The sequence below is a fragment of the Paralichthys olivaceus genome, chromosome 7 (genome assembly GCF_024713975.1).
Source record: "Paralichthys olivaceus isolate ysfri-2021 chromosome 7, ASM2471397v2, whole genome shotgun sequence".
Lineage (NCBI taxonomy): Eukaryota > Metazoa > Chordata > Actinopteri > Pleuronectiformes > Paralichthyidae > Paralichthys > Paralichthys olivaceus.
Window position 1 is genome coordinate 15357841 of NC_091099.1, and position 24330 is coordinate 15382170.

Here is a 24330-nt window from a genome sequence, read left to right on the forward strand (position 1 = left end):
TTACTAACTAACTCTGATTCATATCTATTGAGGAAAGACTTTGTTAGGTGAGTTTGCCAAACTGGCCACTAATTTTTAAAGAGGATTCCCCAAAACCTGGCAACCCAAAAGCTGTTTTAATGGATTGTAATCTATGTATAAAGCATTAGGAAATTATTGAAGTGAATATTAGAAGGTGAATAAATGTATTCATTACAAGTTCTTAAAACAGGATGTTGCATGTTGTACAGATTGTAAAACCCATGAGACAAATAAGTTACTTGTTTTGCTCTGTTTAAAGTTGACTCTATTTCAAGTAGAATCTAATTTATAAATCAAAGCCAAAATCAACTTTATTGTCAATTCTGCCATATGTACAGGACATAGACAGGATTGATATGACGTTTCTCTATGATCCCTGGTGTAAACATATAAGTTGACAACATAATAAGTACTCCAAACATAGTACAAAGTACGGCATAGTATGCAGTCATAAGGCACACGATGGATATGATGAGAGTAGTGTATATATACAGTATATTTACAGCCAAACATCACAATAGTTGGCTTTACGACAGTGTCGCAAATCTCTCCGGACTCGCTCGCTGGCAGCTGTAGTGCTCCATGGAAACGAGCTCGCGGCTGGAGTTTTGTTTACGGTCTTGGGTAAGTTTGTTGTCGTCCCTGTCTTACGGTTGTGTTACACTTGTATGTGTGTGTGGACGTGAAGTCTAACAGATTTAAACACTCACCGCCGGCAGAGACACGCTTGTCTCGGCAGCTTCAATGTAGCTCTTTGGCTAACGTTAGCATCAGAGTCAGGAAAGGAAGTGCTGCTAAAAGCAGCGTCTGTAAAAGTTTCAGTCGTGAACCCCGCTGTAAGTGATGGATGTGTTCGGGGTCAGGGGGCCAACAGTCACGGACAGCTGGGACAGGGACATGTGGAGGACCAGCCTCAGCCCCGGCTCTCTGACACCGCGGCTCTCCAGGACCGGGCGGTCCGGTCTGTGTGCGGAGGTGGCGGTCACTCCGTGTTCGTCACCGGTACGTCCCACTTTCTTCCTTCTTCTTTTCTCGGTTTACTGGCGAACGACTTCAGGTGCAAGTGTGTAACATCATGTCATTTAACAAATGTCAAATTCTACCTGTCAGCCCTGTGTCTTTTAAAAAACTAACGAGTGACTTCCTGATGTCTCTCAGTCCCTCTCTCCTTCTGTCCCCAAAACCATGAGATCCCTCTCCTGTCCCACGAGATTATAAAAATACTGTATATCAAACATCAGAGATGTACAGTTCCAGGAAAAACATATATACCTATATACATATATACATAATATACATTTCAAAATAACAATCCAAATAATCTGTAACATTCTTTTACTGTGACAGAGATGTTTATTTTAATTCAATTTAATAGTGTAATTTTATGTTTTCAATGTAATGTGTATGTGACTACTGGAAATCTACAGCAATCACATTTTGTTTTATACATTCATAGTAAGTGTGCTTATGTTTATGTTTATGTTTAAAACATCTATTTTTACTTTTAACGCAGTAAACTCTTGCTTGGTCTTCATGTTTATGTTGTATTTTGTCTTTGACAGAAAATGGAGAAGTGTTTGTGTGTGGACAGAATCACAGAGGTCAGCTGGGACTCGGTCATCACGCAAACATCACGACTCTTCAGCTTTGTCCCAGCCTGAATCAAACGGTCACAAATGTAGCTTGTGGGTGGGATTTTACTCTTCTTCTCACCGGTGAGCACTACTGTGATTTGTGTGAGATTTGAATAAGCATTTCTCTCAAGTGGTTCTTGATAGGATAAAATAATAAGCCAAAAATGAGACAGGATATGAGTAGAAATATATAAGAAAAAAATATGTACAATCTACACAGTAGTAAGCCTGTAAGAAGTTAGTAAAAGAGAAGTAGTGCAATAGAGCATGAGCACAGGGTGAGATAGCTGCAACCTCATCATATTAGATAGCAGCATCAACAAGAGCAGTCCTCACAGGCTGATGCCACATACACATCATACTATAATAACCAGATCTGACTTGTAAATACTATTTGTGTCAATGTCCACTTTGTACATACATCTGTGAACTCCAATTTTTAATAAAACAAGTTTCTGAAAAAACATGTGAGAGAAAGTCTTAACGACACAAACCCTTGCATTTGAGAATCTTTCCCATGTCTACATTAAACCTCACATAATTCCAGTGTTTGACTCACATTCCTGGTCATCAGCGTTTGCTGTAAAACTAGCCACATTTGGAGCACTCTTATGTAAACTTTTACATGTCCTAAAGGCAACACTTCCTGTGATGCTGCAAACAGACTGTGTTTGGATTAAATAACCCAAAATTTAGAACAAGCAAGCACAGCCTTATAAATCTAGAACATTTCTAGATGGATGCAGTATGTGCTGCACAAAGTATCAGATACAATGGAAGTAACCACTAAACTGTGGAAAGTGAAAAGATAAACATTAGTCACAAATTAAATATGATTAAATAAAAATAACAATAAGATTATCAGAGCCACAAAACCAATACAATTATGTGAAGGGAATACAAGTGAATCAGGCCTGGAACCACCTCCTACCTTCTACAGAAGTTGAATATTTCCGTGTGAGACATTTCTTTTATATTGTACTTACAGGATGTGGTCAGGTATTGGCCTGTGGCTCCAATGCATTTGGACAACTGGGTGTTGGACCGAAAGTCACGCACTCTGCAGATTTACTGATTGTTAAGGTGAGCACGAAACATGTTTGCTTATCGACTCTAATAAAACATAGCCATAACTTAGGAAGCTTTGTTAATGCTTATCATATCATCTGTGTTTTATATACTGTATATATATATACACCTCACGTCATGGTCAGTTTGATCAGTTTCATTGACACGTGACTGTGCTATTTGTTCTCAGTGTCTGAAGGAGCCAGTGGTGATTATAGCAGCAGGACTTAGACACTCCCTTGCTGTTACTAGTAAGACTTGCAAACAGTCCTCAGTACGTTTTCACTCAAAAGTCAATCCACAGATCATAATATTGTGTTTGGCCTTCAGGCTCAGGTGATGTGTATCAATGGGGAGCTGGCCTTTTCAGTCACGCTAAGAGAGCGCTCAGTCCGCACCCTGTCCCATCACACCTCTGCTCTCAGCTGCCCTGTCTGGTACCAGGTACATGCACTGAGCACAAATACAGAAAACATTTACCGATTCACTCATGGGTGATAAATGTCACCAGATATTCACGCTCCTGTTGCAGGTCTGGATCAGAAAAAATCACACCTGGTAGCTGCAGGTTCAGCGCACTGTGTGTGCCTCACAGGTATGATACCAGCATGTATGTCAGCTGTTACCTTGTATTTGGTTTATTAATCACCTCTGCTGATGAGATTATGTTTTCATCTGCAATCGTTTTATGCAAAAACAACTTCAAATTTTGTGGACGGGCGGGGCATGACCCAAGGAAGAACCCATTAAATGCTGTTGTAGATCTGGACAATATTTGCAGAAAACAGATCCAAGTTTTCGATGAATCCTTAGAAATGTGTGAAGTCACCTGATTTCATACAGTAAGAAGCGGAAGATAGACATAAGAGTTATCATTTAAAAGAAGATGTTTCTTGAATTTCATGCTGGTCCTCATCAGGGAGCATTTATGCATCCAGGTTGTACCCCAGTGTTGTCTCTCATTTAATGTCCATACATCATGATGACAGGGCTCCCTGCTGTCTTGTAATTAGTTGACCAGTTCCACTTAATCACTGCTCTGCCTGTGTGCTGCTGCCTCTTCTGGATGACGAGTGATGTTGCTTCTGTCTCGTGTGCAGAAGACGGTGATTTGTTTCTGTGGGGAAGCAACAAGCACGGCCAGCTGACCACCTCAGAGCCCTTCCTGTCCTCTCCAACTCCTCTGAAGCGCTCGCTGATGGATGGAGAGAAAGTAATGAGTGTGTGGAGCGGCTGGACTCACATTGTCGCTCAAACAGGTGAAACATAATCACTTTTACAGCACCTATTACATCTATATGTACTCAACAGTTTTAACATGATTTTACAGACATTTGCCATATCTGAATCAGGCCTTAATCATTTCAGAGAGTGGAAGGGTGTTCACGTGGGGCAGAGGAGATTATGGACAGCTGGGCCGACAAGCATCAACCACTCAGAACGCAGAGCAGCAGTCAGCTGGTCCTTCAACTGGAAGTGAAAACATCGAGGTTTGCCTCCCTACAGAGGTTAAAGTCCTGAGGGGAGCAACACAGGTGAGGCATCCGTCTGTGAAAAACTCACTAACACCCATTAAAAACAGTAGACAGTTTTTTATTCGCTCTTGCTCTAATTGGTGGCAGTAGAAATTATACCCCCGGGTAAGTACTGTAATTTGGCAAGACGATGTGAAAAAGCAGAAAGGCAAACACTGGGAAAAGAGTCTGTTGCCTTTGAACTGCATTGACCCGAGTTTTAAAAAGTAGGTAAACCTGTGAATTTTGTGTAAAAGAGGTGTCAGTGGTGGACACCTCTGCTGACTGAAGAGAATAAGGCTTTAGATATAGTAATTATTGATGATAATACTTTCATTATCTTATATTATTTGTTTATTTATTTGATAGGGACAGTTCTCATTAATGTCTTAGCTGTATAGGCTAATTTTCATCTGTTGTCTCTATAGCCAGTTCTTCCAAGGCAATCTGAAATAAAAGAAAATGACATATCTTGTATAGTTACAATATGGATAATTTTTGTGCATAATGTATATCATCCAAACTACAACTAACCCATGATATAAACACAGGCCGATTCAAACATTAAACTATTGTTGTTGACCTCATATTTTCTAGAAATGTCTCTATCAATCCAGCAGAGGGCATTAGACCCCAACTAACAAACAGGCCTCTGAAGATGATTTATTGTTTGGTGGAAGCCAGTGCTACTGAATGAGAGCCAGGCCCACAGAAAGAAGCCTCTTAATGATTGGCTTCATAATATTTATCCAGTAAAGAGCACATACACACACAATCTTACTCACTCCCACTCACTCCCATCCATTATCTTCCACATGGGAGCGAACCTTTTACATTAAGCAAGAGTGAGGTCTCTTCTCCCATAAGGGCAGTTATGTGTGAGGATCATACGATTGCAGCAGTTAACCTGCCGTCTGAATGGCATCTATATGTTAGGAGATTGTTGCCAGTTAAGTGGATGTCAGGGACGGACAAGGGCAAGCTCCGGATAGCTCTCCCTCCACACGTAAATCATTGCGACCACACTGGCGTTTGTCAAAGTGTAGTCACCTCATGTGTGTAAATCTAAAAGTGAGATGGATTTGCTGAGTTGACTATGAATCTCTCAGCCGACCCGGCCACGTTAGTCCTGCTATAACTGTACACCCACACAGTCAATATTTAGTAAACTGTCATATCTTTATGAGGCCTATGAACGCTACTGAAGTAACAATTTATAATCCATCAACGCTTCAACAGCAGGAATCATAGTGTGAGCTTCTATTTAAGATGTGATGATATGATCAGCATTTCACTCCGTCTTCTAATTCCACTAGTTATGAAGTGGAAATACTATGGAAAAACAGACTGAGTTAATACAATTAAAAAATCAGCAGAGAAAGCCTTCCTGAAACTGTGGCATTAACTCCTCTGGGATTTAGCTTTTATGAATGAGCTGCCATTTATATTGCATTTGTCTACTCTGCTTTCTCATGATGCATCATTTAGTGGGTGATTTTACACTGAAATGAAATCACTCCTAATGTATCCTGTGCTGTGTCCACTCAAGTTGTAAAGTGGTTTGAATAAAAGCTGGAGAATTTCATCTTACAAATGTTTTTATTTGAATTTCTTTATGTTTTATTTCAAGTGGTCTTAATTAGAGGCCGACCTATTTTTTGGTTGGTCGATAATATTTGCTGATATGAGCCAATGTGTTTTCTGTTTTCCTTTTATTTTATTTTTTCATTCATCGTAAAGTTTATGGTTAAACTGCAAAGCGTCCAGCTCCAAATTAAGTTTTAATTGAACTCTTTTACTCCTTAATACCGACATCGGCCTCCAAAAATGTAAATCCGTCGGGCTCTAATCTCTAAACAATTCTCTGATATAAGAGCCCTAAAACTGTCATGTCTGCTTTCAACGTGTAAATATGCATTGGAGGCAGATAAACCCTTTTACCTCTTTTTGTCTTTCTCTCTACAGATTGCATGCGGATCTGAACATAACCTCGCCATTGTCGGTGAGTGTATTTTGTCACCAATGTCCTCACACGTTCTTGGCTTTTCATTCTCATTCAGCTCATGTGGTGCTTCTCTTCTGAATTTATTTTTCTTTATTGTTGTCTTAAACTGGTACTTCTGCCAGTATAATATATTGCAGAATAACAGAAGAGCATTAACATCTAACGACGTTACACTACTGCACTAGAAACCAAACATGCAAGAAGACAGGTGTCTGAGAACTTAAGTAGAAACAGGATTTTTGTTCAGTAAGTGCAAGAAGCTGAAACAAGAGACGTAATTCCTGACCTGACACGACACCTACTCCTACTCAAGCTCCTACCGCATAAAAGAACACCAAATACACACATAGGTGAGGATGAACTATTTCAAATAATCCTCTTCTCTGGACCAAAGCATAAGTAAGAGAACTGTCTAATATTACAAACATCAGTATGAAATATTATAATTATCCTTCCGGTAATGCTGCAGAGAATTCCTGAGGTTGGCTCGTTGCTCTGTGACTTTTACATCAAGAAGTAATTACGGCATGGATACATGGGCATCACTGACAGGAGCAATTACCCAACAGGCCTGTAGAGGAGCTGAATTAACCACACATGCATATTTACAGGTATGTTTTTCCAGTCAAGTGTTTGGAGAGCAATCTCCCTTTATCTACAGAAGAAAAGAATACAGACACTGCAATCACACGCATCCTTTAAAAACACTAAACATACAGAACTTGTCTTACAAAACGTACTGTACTTTATTAATTCCATGCCTGCTTTCCTGTAGTCACCACCGTGCATTATAAAACATTTTGGAAGTAAAATCTCTTGCATTAAAATTTTAACACTGCCCCATTTTTTTTTTATATCAGCATGAATATAAATACTGCAGATGAATACTAAAACACAAGCAAAGGCTGCTGTTAGAGAGGAAATGCTAAATAGCAAATAGTCATCCGCTATTAATGTTCTGACCAATTCAACCTGTTAACTGGATGTGCCATTATAATTAGGAGAAGTGTTAATGTAGACTGTTAGTCATAATGAAAGTTCTCACAGAGCACCGCTCTCAGAAGGTCAGTTATGTGATGAGAAAGCAGACGCGAAGCAGGGAGAGCTCACATGAACCTCCTGCACCTCGCTCCTCTGCCACGCTCGCTGTCGTTCTTTTTCTCCTCCTGTCTCGAGCGCGGTGGCAGGAGCCATGAAATAGCAAAAAACAGGATTGGAAGCAGAGACCTGAGTGCTGCTATTTCTGGTGCTGAAGTAGGTCAGGCAGAAAGGAACGGAGAGCACTTCATGCTGCTCATGATATCTGTTGCCTGCTCAGACCTCGCCCGTTTGCACCTGAGGAAGTGCTCGTCATGTTTGAAATTCATCAGTGGTGTTCAGAGATGGGAGACGGGCTGAAGATGCTGTGGGTCAGGCTCATCCAATCTGAGGAAAGATCTTTGTTAAACATGTTGAACTTCACATGAATGAGGAAGGGCAAACACCTGCTTACATGTGTATCTGGAATATCGAGCTACAAAAATAATGCACCTCCAGCAGATTGTGTCAGTGGAGTAAATTTAAACTGTTATAAAACCGAATGAGTGGATTTGTTTACAAGGAAATGGCTTTTTGGTTTGGGTGTCTTGATTTTGATTCTTTTGTTGGGCAGGATATTGTGCTGGCACTTTGTTGCCATGGAAACACTGATGTGCTGTATTCCAGTCAGCGAGTTCATGAATTAAGCACAGCACCAAAATGTGGCTTTTTTTTCCTCCAATGAGCGAAAGGTTTCGACACATTATCTTCACTGATAGATGAGAACCACGATGTTTACTGAATCAAAGATGGAGACGGACGCAGTGCAGTTATAAACACATGCAGTGTCTCAAAGACGTGGCTACATGCACGTTTGTAATGCATGAGCCATGTCTGGCAGACCGTCACACTGACATAAGCTGCTGGCATGATATAGTGCTCCGATAACTGCGACAGCATGTGTGTCTGTTGGGAAATCCAAGTCTTTGACGCTCCTATTTGTCAGAGGGAGATAAAAATGCAGAAAGACAAAGACTCTGGATGAAATAAATGGCATGAGAGACACACGACACAACTGCAGGACGGGGAAAGCTTGACGATGTGTTACCCTTGAGAAAGCAAGCTCGCTTCTGTTGCTATGGCAATGGAGCCTATTAGGTAACTATGTTGCCATGGCACGTGTCTCCTCGGTGATGCAGACCTGACCACACCCACCAACAAGCTCACCAGCTGTGAAGAGCAGGGAGGCTTCATTACTGTCTGAGAGTCAGCACTGGGAACTGTGTGTGTGTGTGTGTGTGTGTGTGTGTGTGTGTGTGTGTGTGTGTGTGTGTGTGTGTGTGTGTGTGTGTGTGTGTGTGTGTGTGTGGTGTCTAGTAATTGCTCATGTTGTGGGGACCTTAATGTGTTTACACAGTCACATTATGGAGACGTGCCGTCCTTATGGGGGCAAGAAGCAAGTCCTCATAATGTAAACCTTTAGATTTTAAGGGGAAGACATTTTTTAAGGTTAAGGTCAGGGGTGAGGGTTAGGGGGAAGCTTTCCAGGGTCTCCAGCATATTATTGGAAATCAATGTAATGTCCTCTGAAGTCACATTCATGTGTGTAAGTGAGAGATCGCTTGCCCTCTTTTTGTTTTTTGCACACAGCCTCTCTTTTCTCCAGGCTGCTAATTTTATCCTACATGCTACTGCGCTACATCCCTGTCTCTCTCCTGTCAGCTCCACTGACACATGACCCCCTCTCCTTTCCAGGGGGGTGTCTCCTCTCCTGGGGCTGGAACGAACACGGAATGTGCGGCGACGGCTCACAGACAGACGTCTCTAAGCCTCAGCTCATATCTGGTCTCCAACCTCTTCTCATCGGCTGCGGAGCTGGACACTCAATGGCAGTGTGCACCGCCATGACTGGCTCGAGATACAACTCTGCACCAACTCCATCAGGGACAGTCATGCGGTGTGACAATCACAGAGAAGAAAAACAGAGGGGCTTTGTGAAATGACACAATGACACATTTCTGACTGATTCAGTGATGTATTGGTGCTTTGCAGAGCCCTAAAAAGTTAATTAACCTCCACCTTTCAAAAGCCACCTGAGCAGGTCATACTTTAAAATGTCGTCATTAACACCTTCATGTGGTCGTATGTGGGCTGGAGTATGTTTCATGTGGACAGAGGCCATCATTTCTCTGACCAACCTGTCACTTTGATGGACATGACTGGGACAGCTCTGCAGGACATGGGCGTGTCTGTGGCTCCCAGTCCTCCTGCTGTTAAGAATCATGTGAGGAATGGGCTACAATGGTGCTATACCTCCATCTTCCCATGTCAGTGGGTTTATTGCTGTCATCTTGAGTGTCAGGAGGTCATCAATCTGCAGTTTATAGTGGATATCACGATTTACCGCTCATACGTGGGTTCTTTTTTTATTTTCCAAATGTCCATCATTCATTTATTATTTTACCAGTTATGATTGTCTTATTTGCACCACTACTATCCTTAATTCATCCCTCCTGGGAGAAACATGTCCGCTGCATTTAACCCAACCTACATATTTATAAGCTGTGAGCGACCGCAATGCAGCACCTGTGGAACAGCTGCAGGTCCTAAGCCGGTGCCTCCTTCAAGGGCAGTAGCACTCAATATGGCTCAGGGATGATATGTTAACATTATCTTTACTTTCGAATTTTAAAGGTTTCACTTTAGAATGATCGTTTGTGAAATTAAATGTGGAGACCATCGATTTCACTCGAATTATGCATTAATGAAAATTAAGTATAGCTGAAATAAAAAAAAAATCAACACTCGCTGAAAAAGATCATTTCTGTGTTTTTTTTATTTATCACTATTTATTGTACAAGCCTGAACTGTTTAAAAAAAACACACACACAAAAAAATCCCTCAACAACAAACCAATCAAAACGATCACTGAACACCTTTTTTTGAAATTACTAACCACAAATGCACGGTGTTCAAAACACACTCTGAAGTCTCTCTAAACGGCACACATTAGTTGCCTCTTAGTTGTGTTATTAATTCCATTAATGACAACAGCTGCTGTTTGCTTTTCTTTTCTTTTTTTATTCTGTTGGACAATGATCAGCACACTGCCCCCCCACCCATTTGTGATCAGCTCCAGATCTGCTGTAACCTGACTGCACGCAGGTCTCAGCAAATTGTTGGCAGTGTTTCCGCAGTGGTTTGGTTAAAAAGTTGGTCCCTCATCACTCTCAACTTTTCCACACAGATAATGAATCTGTACCTGATGACTGTTTTTTCTTTTTTTTTTTTACGTATGCTCACTGCTTTGCCTTTAGAAACTGATCCATACAGGGGCTCTCATTATATCCTGTGTGCTTTTTGAGTAAATAACTGGTTTTAATGGCTGATGACTGTATAGTTAGTTTGAAATAAAACGCACATTTAGGTTCATCATGTTAAGAAACTCCTGAATGGTGAGAAAAGTTTGCATAACAGAGGCACTTATCCAGGGTGAGGCGTATGAGGTTTTGGCATTAGTTACACACTAATACACCAATTTGCATGTGTGCAGAAAAAGAATAGAAGTCCAATTCTACATGATTGTCAATTAAAACATACTGCAGAATAATTATGAGCTGTGAAATGACTTTGTTAATTGTAGTACAGCAGTAAACGGACATTCTTCAACATTCAATGAAAGCTGAATATATGTATTGGTCATTTGCTTAGCCAACAAAAGTTTGAACCAATTCTTGACGGCATTCTGTCATTTGAATGCCTCATTAATAAAATGTAAGATAGGGGAATTTATTTTTGAAAATATAACCTTATATTTTACATTTTTGTTTTTGTGGATGTTGACTCTGATGCCTCAAAACTTATAAAAGGTTGTTGACTGTTAAGAAAAGGTCACTGGTGCAAAACAGTGCAAGAAAGTCTACGAAGATGTGACCATGACAGTGCAAAGTTAACAATATTTAGTTTAGTCTGGCTGACGTGACACGTGACAGGTTGTTTGGGACACTGTGCGTGTGTATGAGTGTGTGTGTGTGTGTGTGTGTGTTTGTGTGGTGAGGGAGAGGGGGGGTTTGAATCGGAGCAACATTTTTTTTTCTTTCAACAGAAGAAGAAGCACACAGATATCGGATGATCACTCAAAAACATTGGTACACACAGCTTCAGCACACAAAAAAAGCGTATTTACAGCACTGGCACACACAAAATAGGCACACAAAATTACAACACAGTAACCAGTCACAGATACTGGGCTATATAAGGCTTGACAACAAAACTTTCCTCAGTGCTACATCTATGCTGAGTTTGTGATGTACAGGTTGCCACTGTCACACCCATTAAAAATACTAAGTAATACACACAACATAGCTACAGCACTATCAGGTGGGTGATGGGCCGTTATGGGTCATACACATAGTGGTTGGTACACCATGGTTCATAACACAAACTGACTCTGTTGGTTGTCTGCTCCGGTGCTGTCGCTGGGTCTCTATAAACATATAAAAAAAACAATAACAAAAATAAATTATTACACAAATTATGTATAATGGTGGAAATGATGGCGGTGATGGAGAGGTCTGAGGTGCGAGTAACAGAGCTGAAGAGATGAGACTAGCTTGGAGAGTAAAGAAAATGTGCTCCGTTAGTTTTTCATGGTAAACGACAGGTTTACCATGTGTTTCCCATGCTTAGCCAAGGCCTCAGACAACGATGTAGTGTAGAGGTTGGACTCTGAGTCGGTTAATAAACATGCCCGATCATGCGGCGCTCTACGGGTTTATCTACAGTAGATCAGTCACTCATGCGTTTGTATACTTCTCATCATGCTCTCACAGTCACCTCGTTTTCCTTTTTTTAAATCCTCTTTGGCCCGAACACAGGTGGACCGAGGGTCAAACAGCAGTAGGTACCACTAGCCGTATGCTAGCAGTATAAGAAGGTTGTATGTATGCATGTGCTGCTGAATAAAAACGGAGTCTAAACGCTCGTTGTGTATAAAATTTATTTCATGCAAGGACTCGTATTTACATCTTTTATTTGAATACTTTTCTGTTGCATAAATGTAAAATACATGCATTTACCTTTCCCCAAGTATAGACCCACATAACAAAATGTGTTGTGTTCTTTTTTTCTTTTTCACTTGAATTGCATGAGCATATAATTCATCTGCATCTCTTCACATCAAATCTTCACAAGTTTTTTTTTCTCTTTTGAAATATATAACGTCCATTAATTACCACAAGAGACATAACTGGAAAAGTAAAACTCTGCTCAATCAGAATTAAAAAAAACTTAGATGAGATGCTGTTCTTAATATCTTCTACTAGAAATTTATCTTCTTTTTTCTTTTATTTGATTGATCAACATAAAATTTGTTAAAGTGCCCTGAAAAAATTGTGCATAAGTATTGGGACAGTATCAATACATGTACCTGTATCAGTATTGATGTTTTTAAATCAATAGACATACATACTGCAGGAGTCATCATTACCTACCTGGTCCCTTTTAATAACATTTTGTGCTTTACAATACAAAATCTTTCTTGAGTTAGGGATATTAAGAAAGTATTTTCTGGTGTTTTTTGCTGGAGTTGTGTTTCACTAGAGGTTAAGTTCTACTGTGGATTGTATGGTGTAACAATTCACGTTTTTTTTTGCTATGATTAAGGATACGTAGGGAGGTGCAAAAAGTACAAGGTGCACCTTGTAGAATAAAGCTTTCGTCACACTGTTATGAGCATGGTATATAAAGTGGTCGATGCTACACTGGGAGCACGTATGTAATATCATTTCTCTTTTGCTTTACCTGTCTCTTATTTCAGGGGCTGCATCACTGTCACTGACACTATATTCCTGATCCACTAAGACCGCCTCCTTCGTGTGCTGTGTAGACCGCAAAGGCCAAAATGAAATTAGTCGGTCTGGTCTACAGAGGTTTTCCGTGATTGGTGTTACGAGTGTCACCGAAGCTGAGGTTGGACTCGCTGAGACATTTTAATCCCCCTTAGTTTTTTTTATGTGTGCATAGTTATCTGTTAGGTTCAGTTGAAGTGTTGGATGTCTCGTTGCCTGCTGGCATGATTACCTCTTTGAAAAAACATTTGTCACCAAAGTGCAATGAATCCTGGGATAGGTTGGGACGAGAAGGATCTATTGGTTGGAGCCCTCGTTTCTTGGGTATGGTAAAATGCATTGGCATCAGCATGTGAAGGAGCCTTTGAAACAGCCTAGTTGAGCCACTGTGACGCAAGTGGCCTTCAAATGCATCCTCTGAAGGATGCAGACCCTGAATTGAGATACAGCTTTTGCCTCACCAGGTACGAAGGCACCGTTGTTTAATAATTCATGAGTTTTGCACTAATTTTAAGCATCACAGCATTCAGTGAAATTGCTGCAGACTAACGGCACTTTAAAAACTCGTAACTACGTAATTATTAGTATAAAAACTGGCTATGCTCATAACAGCATTAGTTGGCTTTATGGCGGATTGTTCAAGTCAAATCATACTATTTTAGCTGGAGGCCCCTGTCGAATAAATAAAATGAATGTATTAATTTGGGGAAAGGCAAAGAATGGCAGCTACATAAAACCTCTGCTATGACTGAGTCTCTGTAAAGCTGTCTCAAAATGCATAAAACATGACAAAGCTTTAGAAGCTTTTGAAAGAAAAAAGTGTTTTTTTCTTACAGGTACTACGATACAGTTAGGTTCATGTTGAACATAATTTCTCATGCAGTTCATGCAAATGAACAAACAGTTTTAGTTCTTTTGACATTGGATGTATTCATCACTAGTATGTGAATTGTCATCATCTCCATGTTGCATTGGACATCATGAACATCATCTTATAATAATATTTTTCTAATGGCCACTCAATATAACATTAAGCCTCGTCTGGATTTCACTTTCAGAAAGGTAACGTCTCTACTTTGCAACGTCACAAAGCACTTTAGAGGAGTTCCCTTAACAGCTGGCAATGGTACCATTTGGATATGTTTCAAAGCCATGTATTGTCAATGTCCAGCACATTGGGCTGTTAGCAGGGGTTACATCTTATGAAAATTTCTTTCACAAAATTGTAAAAGCAGATGAGATAAGAAAGTTACTGGCAGGAGAGTATGTGAGATCAAAAGCAACAGAGCAACAGGCAATGATGTAAACACAGGGAGAGAGTGGGGTTAGCCTGTGGTAGAAGTAGAACAGTGCTTTGTCTGCAACTGAGGTGACCCATGCAGAGTGGCATGTGCCAATGTTTTCTAGTCTAGGATATGATGACACACCCAAGGAGAACACTTGGGAAGCTTGAGTACTAGCACAGTTAAGATACAGTTTTCCAGTAAAATAAAAGAAATTAAAAAAAATGAAAGAAAGCAGGAGCAAAGGCAAGTGTAAAAACAAAAGAAAAAACAGGAAGGATAAGAAGGAAGAGTGTGGACTGGCCCTCCAATGGCATTGTGTCTGCTACTCAACCATGCTACATAATGGATGGGATGGGAGAATGTGAGTGCTGCATTAGACAGGGTGGGCTGCAGGGCAGGGCAGACACTGAGGACACTCCAGAGGCATCCCCGCTCATGCCAGACATGCTGTTAAGGCTCCAAGGCTTTTCATAACCTTCAGTTGAAAAACAGAGAACGTTCTGAGTACACTGCAGCACTGAATCCACGACAAAATGTTGTTGGGTTTTTTTTTTGTTGGCGTTCCTCAACTGGTAAATACTACACCTGTTGCTTTCTTGTTTTTGTCTCCAAAGAAACAGGTCAACACAGACTTGAGACAGATTATTCTTCTCCATGCATTGAGTGCATCAGGAGTACAACAGCATGCACTGGGTGGTACTGGAATGGTTTCGGAGTATAACACTGTACAAGACTCGGAAAAGAAAAAGGCAGGCACCTCAGGCAGGGAATGCTTCTCTTAGCTACAGGTAGAATTTCACACTGTTGGCCTTTTTACTGCGGATGTGCTGGCTGCACACACAACTAGAGACTAACTTGGTCTTCTTAGGAATGTTTCGCACATTTATATTAGATTTAATAAAATCAAATTAAAGGGCTTGTCCCTGGTATTATAGTATAAAAATCACTAAGGTTGAATTCGGCTCTTAATGATAACAGTAATTGACTTTAGCCTTCCTCCATTTGTGTTGTTCTCCTTCACCATACTGATAGCACCCATCAGCAAGACACTTCATGCACCGTTATGGTCAAGAGCAATGTACTCATAAGTCAGGATCCCGCGTGGTATTTACCATCAAAACACTTATACATACATGGTACACGCATAGCACATAATACTTTCTTTGTAAGACAACACATTCTAGATCATGTAAATCTCGAAAATAGCTTTCTTACTGGTAAATAAATAGGGGTATTACATTATGAATGGTATCAAAAAATATATTATGTAGATGTGGACATGTATTATTGACATTTGTGGTGATTGTGCTTGGCCTTAACAAATGCTATTGTGACTCTATATACATATATATGAATATGTACAATTCCCATCAGGATGATTGAGGAGAAGCGGCTGCTGTGAAAATGTGTGGAGGTTGCAATATGAGGTTTGTAGTTGTTTGTGTGTTAACGTGTGTGTTTAATACACTCAGCAAAGATAGATAAAGAAGCGTGTCCTGTCTATGGTCTAAGGGGTGTCAGTGTCTTACGGGGGCCTGTGATTGGCTGTTACTGTACGTACCCCTCCTCACTCTGCCCCCTGTGTGGTTGGGGCGTTCAGCAGTGGTGACCAGGAAGCAGGGCCGCTCTCGCTCGCTGGGGCTGAAGATTTCCTCCGGAGATATCGCCTGGTCAATGTGGGGGCAGTCTTCATTTGCCAGCGCTGCATTAGCAGCCTCACCGTTCAGTTTGGAGTCTTATAAAAAAAACAATAAAGGAAAGGAAAGGAAAACACACACACAAAACAAATCTGGTTTCATATACCAGCACTGTACAATGCCTTTTCATTTATCTGCTATTTCCACGCTCTATATGCAGAAAGCACTTTGGGATTCTCTTTTGTAACCACTGTATGTATAGCTGCTGTCAATATTTGCCTTGCACCATCCCTTGTTCCATGTTTTTGAGAACAAACTGGATTAAAGGTCAACACATCTGCAACCAGAGGGATCAAGTGATTAAAGCGTCTATTTATATGTTCTTAATATTACAAATACACAGAGGAAGTCTGAATTACTGCATTTATTAAGTGGAAAATCAATAGTAAGATTACTAACGGTCTGCCTCAGCCTCTATTTTCTTCTATCCAAAGTCAAATGTGCCTTTCATTACATATTTTATTGATTACTCTCTGTGGAAACTCATCGGCTGATTGAAGTGTAAAAAAAGTGAAGCAGCTGAACAGTGATGTGTCTTGTGTCTTTAGCACGGAGAAGTGAGGAGAATATGCATCGTGTTTGCTTCTTACCTTGAAACTTTATCTCAAAAACGTCGTCATGGGCGATGGGGCTCTGGGGCTGAGAGCTGATGCTTGACTTACAGAAGTTAGGAGAACCTGGTTGGGGAGCTCGTGGGATATGCCTATTTTTTTTCTTTGGTAGTTTCTGTTTTGCCATGGCCAGCGAGTAATACATTCCAAAGTTGTTGACAATCACAGGGACGGGCATGGCGATGGTCAGCACACCCGCCAGGGCACACAGGGCTCCCACCAGCATACCAGAGGTCGTCTGAGGGTACATGTCTCCGTAACCGAGGGTCGTCATAGTCACCACAGCCCACCAGAATCCAATTGGGATGTTCTTGAAGTGTGTGTGGTCGCTGGCTCGAGGGTCGTTGGGGTTGGCTCCTATCCGTTCAGCGTAGTAGATCATGGTCGCAAAGATGAGGACGCCAAGGGCAAGGAAGATGATGAGGAGCAGGAACTCATTGGTGCTGGCTCTCAGTGTGTGGCCCAGCACCCTCAGTCCCACAAAGTGACGTGTCAGCTTGAAGATACGCAGGATCCGCACGAAGCGGACTACTCTCAGGAAACCCAACACGTCCTTAGCTGCCTTGGAGGAGAGCCCGCTGAGGCCCACCTCTAGGTAGAAGGGCAGGATGGCCACAAAGTCGATGATGTTCAGGGCGTTCCGAATGAAGTCAAACTTATTTGGACAGAAAGTTATTCGCATTAAAAACTCGAAAGTGAACCACACCACACAAACACCCTCTATGTAGGTGAGGTAGGCCGCAGTCTCCGTCTCCTGGTAGGTGTGCTCCACGGTGATGTTGTTCACCAGCTCCACCTCAGTACGGTTGATAATGGGGTTGAAGGCCTCATGGGTCTCCAGACAGAAGGTGGTGATGGACACCAGGATAAAGAAAAGCGAGGCCAGAGCTACCCACTGGGGAGGAAACATGTGCAGGGTGAAGAAGAAGAAATAGAGGAAAGAGAGGAAGTGGGGAAGAAGGACAGAGAGGATAATGAGCACGGTAACACATGCAAAATAATAAAGCTCTGTGGCTCAGCAGCCATTCTTAGCACAACACCGTTCAGTTCAATCTGAGACAAAGGCAACTGCTCTGACAGTGGCATTGAGACACTCGCTCCTACCACTCCCACCCTGCTCCCTCTGCATCTTGATTCATTGTAAAAAGGGACAATCAATGCTGCTCTTCCTTCCCTTCCCACTGCTGTATGTCAAGGTCATGGGGTTTTTCAAGGGTAAGCTACATGCTGAATTACTAAAGAGACAGCAGCAGGCACGTTGGTGTCAACCCGCAAGACTAAAATTAGCTTGGGCTCTTCCCTTCAGCAGCATCGGTACAGTAGGTTTTCCCAACACAAGGTCACGCTGTCCAGATGATCTGCTCCTGGGAATCGTTCAGAACTGAGCTGCTCACAGACCTTCATGAGAAACCTATATTTCCCTTAATGGCTAAAGAATACTTTAGCCTTCATAATGTATCGATCGGATGATCACATTGCATCACATTTACGTTCTGATATTTCTGGTGCATACTACATGTTTGTAACAGATACAGTTTCCTCTCCTGGGCATTGACTGCAGTGCTGTGCTCATGTTATCCTCCTCTGATCACTGATTTACGTCATGTGTTAGCACTCGTATGCTTTACTGTAGTTTGAACAGATAAAAAACAGCTGTGTCTTCAATGAAAGCTGATATCTACTTAATCATCCTATGAATTACAAAAATTGGATCAATAGAAATTTGTACACGCATGAAGATGTCATCATGGGCGGTTCAAGGGGCGGGGCCAGTGGGGAACTGGGCCCAGCTGAAATCTAATAGGCCCCTAAAGTACCCCAGTCTAATCATATTCACTTACCAACAATACCAACAACAAATATGACAATTTGTTATGAATTTATACTTTCTAAGCCTTTTTGAAGTACACAATGAGCTTGAACAACAATTGTCTAAATATATTCAGTGATGTGTGGCTATAGAGCTAACAGTAAACACAGAATGACTTAAATGTTTAACCTTACTAAATCAGGAATTATGAATATGTGCATGGATGGTGCATAGATGTATAATTGGCCCTCTGTGTAAATTATGGCCCCTTTATGAAATGTCCTCAATCCGCCACTGCTTTATGATAGTGATCTGGGCTCTGAAACACTTTTCACAACTAATCAGACAATCAAATCAAATTATATTTGTACAGCCCATATTCACAAATCACAATTTGTCTCATAGGGCTGAACAATGAAACAAAAAAAGAAAAAATATCAATGTAGAAACCTCAGAGAGAGACGCATGTGAGGGATCCCTCTCCCTGGACGTATACAGAATTGCAATAGATGCTAATGCACTAATGCAGTATTGTAGTAAGTGTAGTAAGACATGACATGAGGGAGAAGGTAAGTTAGAGTGGGGCATGTCTGGGCATGAGGAAGGTTTATATATTCCACTGAGCAAAGAAAACTCAGTCGGTCACGTCTATTCACAGTGTGTCAGGGAGGTGAGATGGAAAACAGGCCCCTCCATCGTAACATCGCATCACTGGCAATTCACTGCACTGTGCTGAGGAAATCGTTGCTGTTTATGAATGTCTGCTTCCCCTTCCATGTTCGTGTGATGGCACAGAGGAAAAACTGTCTGAGCAGTGACTCTACAGCACATTGACATCCTCCGCTCTACATTCACAGAGACGAATATTAGAGCTGAATTGTTTGTGCAATTTATACACAAATATAGCTTGTCAATGTTTTTTAGGGGGGTTTCAGTAGACTACAAAATGTTCATCTTTTAAATAGAGTCTAGACAAGAGGAAACTAGACATTTTAATTCAATCAAATAGAAACAGACTAAATAAATGCAGCTTGTTCTGTGTGTGCTGATCCAGCTCTTCAGGCAGTAGTATGTGGTGTTGTTTTATCCCATTGCATAATGTTGTTTTGTCCACCCCCTCCACAGTATGTTTGGTGCAAAATAACAAGCACACCCTACGCTTTAGTACAGACCAATAAAACTGCACTACAAACCGTGACCTACATAAATAACACTGCGTGGAATCAACAGCTCAAACTGGATTGCCCCCAAACTGGGAGCCCCAGACTTTCAGGTACAAAAGATTCATGATCAGTGGATTTGATTTGGTTAGAAATGCAGATAAGAATCTCCTGTCTACCTGTGTCTCAATGTACACAATGCATATTCATTGACAAGTTCCTCCATCTAGCCATTATCCATTCACTTATGTTGTAAGGGTGGCAGGGGAGCTGAAGCCAATCCCAGCGGACATTGGGGAAAAGATGGGGCACAGCCGAGACAGGATGCCAGGCCCATCACCAGGGCAACAGACAGAACAAACATTCATGCTCACTTTTAAACCTACGGACAATTTTGATTCATTAATATGTTCAGATTGAACTGAACTGTAACAAAAGAAGTTGATGTTTACCCAGGGCATCCTGGTGACTGTATCTGTCACTGTCTGCACCTTACAGATATTACGTGTTTATAGTCAAGGTTGTAAACTATATCAACAAGTTGGTCAACAAAGATTGATTATTGCTGCTTTTCTTATTCTCCTATGACAACTTTCTGGCTGCTTGGACTTTAGGAAATGTTGGTGGTAAAATTGGGCTCCATAATTATTTAATCCCAAAAATAACCACCTGATGCAAGAAAAAAGATCCTGAGTTACAGCTCAAACGAACAGATTCTCGTGTTATTATTGTCTTCAAGGAGGATTTGTTTTCTGTCTCAGTTCTTGGTTTGTCCGTCGGTCTGTTAGCAGGATTAAGTGAAAACTACTGGATGATAACCAGGGGACTTGGTGGAAGGATGTGGTATGGTTCGTTGAAGAACCCATTCAATTTTGGCGTGGATCCAGATCGACAAATTTTTGTTTCATTGTCTTTGACATTAACAGATGTAGCCTCTTTTAACATTTTCCTTAATCTTTCAGATTTTGAATTCTTGGATCTTGACAAAAGAAATAAGGCATATTTAGGGGACTGATATGTATGAGTGTGAGCAATTTGATGCAGATCTAAATAAAAGTCCAGATCGGGTGAATCTGTTTGGCTGAGGTGTTGGCTGAAATAAAATCATTGCTTGTTTTTTTATTCTTCTACATGACCTATCTCGTTTGGTTATAAAAGCTCTTTGAATATGGCACATTTTTTTAAATTGTTATTCTCTTAATCTAAACATTTACCACACTATGCAAAAATACATTTCTTATGCAGCTCTAACTGATTCTCTTTTTTCTGCTCTTGTGTAACATTTAAGCCACAGAGATGAAAAACCAACATCACCAACACTGCCAGCATCCTCCAAACTCACAAACCTCTCATTCTTATAAGCTTCTTTAATGTCAGCCTCTAGTGCCTCCCGACATCTCGATCGCTCGGCCCTCTGAGCATCAGAGCCTTCACACTGTTAAACAAATGCTCTCTGTCTCATCACACTGCCTCTCAAATCATGTGTGTTTGTGACAGATAGGAACAGTGTGGCCTGGAGCGGAGGGTGACAAGAGAAGATTGTTTGCTCCTTATTGGCTAATTCTCACTGTCGCCTGCAAACCACAGGGCCTGCAGTGATATGCAGTGACAAGGGTTTTCCACTGATGTGTCCACTGTGAATATAGAGTCTGTAATTAACTCTGAGGCTCACTTCTAATTAATCTTCTCGGCAGACTGTTGGTGGAGCTCTGTCGATCGTCGCTCCGCTTTTCATCTCACTCTTTGTGTAACTGATGGACACATAAGGAGTTTTATGCTTCAAGAAACTTCCTACATGCAAAAGGTAGAATCTGAAAGAAGCTTGCAAATTATTTGTTAAACCACTTTCACTGATGCTTGTTGTTAAGAGTGAGGACATGTCAATACAGTTTACACTTGCTGGGTGTTGCGTGGTAACTAATTATACCAATCAGGCTGCAGAAGCTGTTAAAGCAGTGTGCAGCGCAGCGGTCTTTGACGCTGAAAGTGGTCGTAAACGCATGAAAAATAATTATCATCTCACCACTGAGAGGCATGGTGCCCAGATGGAGAAGTGCCCGTGACAAAAACCAAAAGTGTCACCTCTTACAGCCATCCTATTTTTTCATGTGGAGGTGTGCCACTACATTTCTGGTGGTGCCAAAGATCTGGTTACCTAATATGCAGCTGACCTATTTGACCACAGAGCCATTCGCGGCCGGCCCAGGGATCCTCGTGTCATGGAAATATCAATCCAAAGACCTGTGTGAGTCCAAATGACTTTCTTTATCTTCCTCTGAGAGACAGGGGAGGTTGGGAGAAATGATTTGCATTTAAATGATTTTGATGGATGAGGTCTTCGGTTGATTTGTGTCCCTCCTCCTTCCTCTGAACAATCACATCCCTGCTGTGGAAATCCCTGAGAGAGTAATTTCAAGGTCATCAAAAGCCTCTCTATAGCCTGTCAGCTCCATCAGTCATTAACTCTCCATCAAGGCACATTGACTAGTTCTCTATTCCTCATGCAGCTCTGACAGTTCCAAACAAATTACCCACATTTGAGTTCATAATAACTCATTATAGGAATAGTAAGAACACAGCTAAGGCTTGGCACAGGCTAACATCTTAATGGGATACTCACCCTTGCATATTTAGAGGAGTAAGGGTCCTCAAACAGGGCCCAGACATGTTTCTGCCACCGGCTCCACAGGCTCCCACTCCTGGTGTCATGAGAGTCCCCCTGCGCCAGCCTCCTTGTCATCTCATCCACATCATCCTCAGTGTGCTCCTGCTCCGGCTCAGGATCCTCGCTCCCCAGGTCCAACAGCCCTCCCCCGCCGAAACTATCAAGGGCCTCTTCTGCCTCCCGGTGCTGGCGATATGTCATCCAGCAGCATGGCTCCACGTCTGTCTCGTCGATGCCCCAGAAGGCCAGCTCCTCCTCGTAGAGGGGCCCGCAGACATCAGCGGGGCAGTGCAGCTTACCTGTCCTGTAGTAATTGAGGATGTGTGCGAACACGCCAGGGTGGCGGTCGAAGAAAAACTCCTCGATCTTGGCATCATAGTCAAAGTGGTTGGGCGCATCAGGCTCGGCCAGCCAGGACAAACGAGTGCCGGGCAGGGTGCGCAGGGTGCTGCGGTATGTCTGATGTCTGATCCCTCCCACGTTTATCACAATGCGATCCTTGTCGTCGCTCAGGCCCATTGCGTCCCTTAGGCATTTCTCCAATAAGTTCCCTTCATCGCAGAGGTGTACGCGCACCGTGCCACCGTGCGCAGCGGGGATCAGACTGAAAGTGTTGACAGGAGGGAAGCAGCGCTCAGAGCAACCGGTCGTTTCTCACCAGCTATGAGACAGAAATCAGGGCTGATGCTGGACCAGGCTTCATTCCCCTCTCTATAGCCCCGCGTCTAACACACCTGCCAGGCAGCTGGAGGACCAGAGGGCTCGGGCTCACTGGAGGGGGCAGACTCGAGATCCAAAAAGACGATGGCAGCCAATGGCATCACATTAAGAAGGGACGTCACATCGTCGGTACATCCAAGATGTCGTGATGGCAGCACAGACGCTGGTGATGTCCCCTCCTGGCAGCAGAGTAAACCGGGCTCATCGGGTTGCAGTGATGGATCAGATCGGTCACACGGCAGCTTGGTGACTTTGGCAGCAATGTGACTGCGGTGGGGGTGCTGAGCGGACAGCGCCTGTCCGGCTGCTCCTGGTGGAGACTCGGCGCTGCGATGGAGACTCTTGTCCTCCTCCTCCTTCTCCTCCTCCTCCTCCGCTGCTGCTGCTGCTGCTGCCTACAGACTCACCTCCTTCACACCGACGCTCAAACTCACCGACACCCGCCACCACCACCTCACAGCAGGTCTTTGTCTGCAGGCTGCTCCCCTGCTCCCTCCCTGTCATGCACCGTGCAGAAAACAACACCTCCACCTCCTCTTGCAGGAGGAAAATGTTGCTCTCTGTGATCCAAACGAAGACAATCAAAGATGAGATCCTCCTTAAAAAAAACGTCCAAAAGTGCCTGTTATTCACACCATCTCTCTCCCTCTCAGTCTCATCACCTCACTTTGAGCATGCCCAGTGGAGGAGGCTGCAACTTCTCCAGTTACGGCTGTTGTTGTAATGGTCATCCCTCAGTCACAGTGAGAGGAGGCGCAGCTGGAGGAGAAGGTGTGACCCTGGAGCCGCGAAAAGATCCGCCCATCACATCACAAAGAGTGTGATCACAGACAAATTCATGATTTATGGGTGCAAGACATCAGACTGTGATCTAAGGGCCTATGTGACAGTCTGCGTGTCTCACTGCACAGACACACAACACATGTGAAAGTTAAATTAAAAAGGGCTGAGAGAATTTAATTTGTTGTGCAACTCACTGTGTAATAATTAGCCAATAAGTTCCCTGCCTGTGTTTAACGTGACAGCAGAGGGCGCCATTGTTCACAGCAAAATAACCAAAAACAACTTTGGGGTCCAGTAATGTGTTTGATTAAGTTTGTTAATTATCCTGTGATTTCAAAAACAATACAAGTAGAGTAGAAACTGACATTCAAGCCATAAACTAAAGGAACAAGTGCAGATTTGGTGCAGATAAAAAAGAATGCTTTTACATTAACACTTCTATGGTTAATTTAATACATTCCTAATGAAACACTGAAGAACAACAGATGAG

General features: G+C 42.2%; 2 protein-coding genes across 5 annotated transcripts; one reads left to right on the plus strand and one right to left on the minus strand.

Moving 5' to 3' along the window:
• The first annotated feature begins 546 nt into the window (after positions 1–546).
• Positions 547–10075, plus strand: sergef (secretion regulating guanine nucleotide exchange factor). The gene is made up of 11 exons (XM_020079075.2): positions 547–645; positions 885–1023; positions 1584–1736; positions 2644–2738; positions 2914–2974; positions 3054–3167; positions 3256–3318; positions 3824–3982; positions 4092–4258; positions 6203–6239; positions 9015–10075. Exons 1-11 carry the CDS (start codon positions 604–606, stop codon positions 9260–9262), a joined length of 1278 nt encoding a protein of 425 aa, XP_019934634.1. The 5' UTR covers positions 547–603; the 3' UTR covers positions 9263–10075.
• Positions 7469–23782, minus strand: kcnc1b (potassium voltage-gated channel, Shaw-related subfamily, member 1b). Of its 4 annotated transcripts, none has more exons than XM_020079074.2 (4): positions 22293–23782; positions 16682–17597; positions 15956–16129; positions 7469–7667 (listed from the first exon to the last, which is right to left on the minus strand). In XM_020079074.2, the coding sequence occupies exons 1-4, from the start codon at positions 22854–22856 to the stop codon at positions 7609–7611; spliced, it is 1713 nt and encodes a 570-aa protein (XP_019934633.1). In that variant the 5' UTR covers positions 22857–23782; the 3' UTR covers positions 7469–7608. The 4 variants fall into 4 exon arrangements, with proteins under 4 accessions (XP_019934633.1, XP_019934631.1, XP_019934630.1 ...); XM_020079072.2 differs by lacking the exon at positions 7469–7667 and adding an exon at positions 11487–11745; XM_020079071.2 differs by lacking the exon at positions 7469–7667 and adding an exon at positions 14592–14869.
• Between the last annotated feature and the right edge of the window lie 548 nt (positions 23783–24330).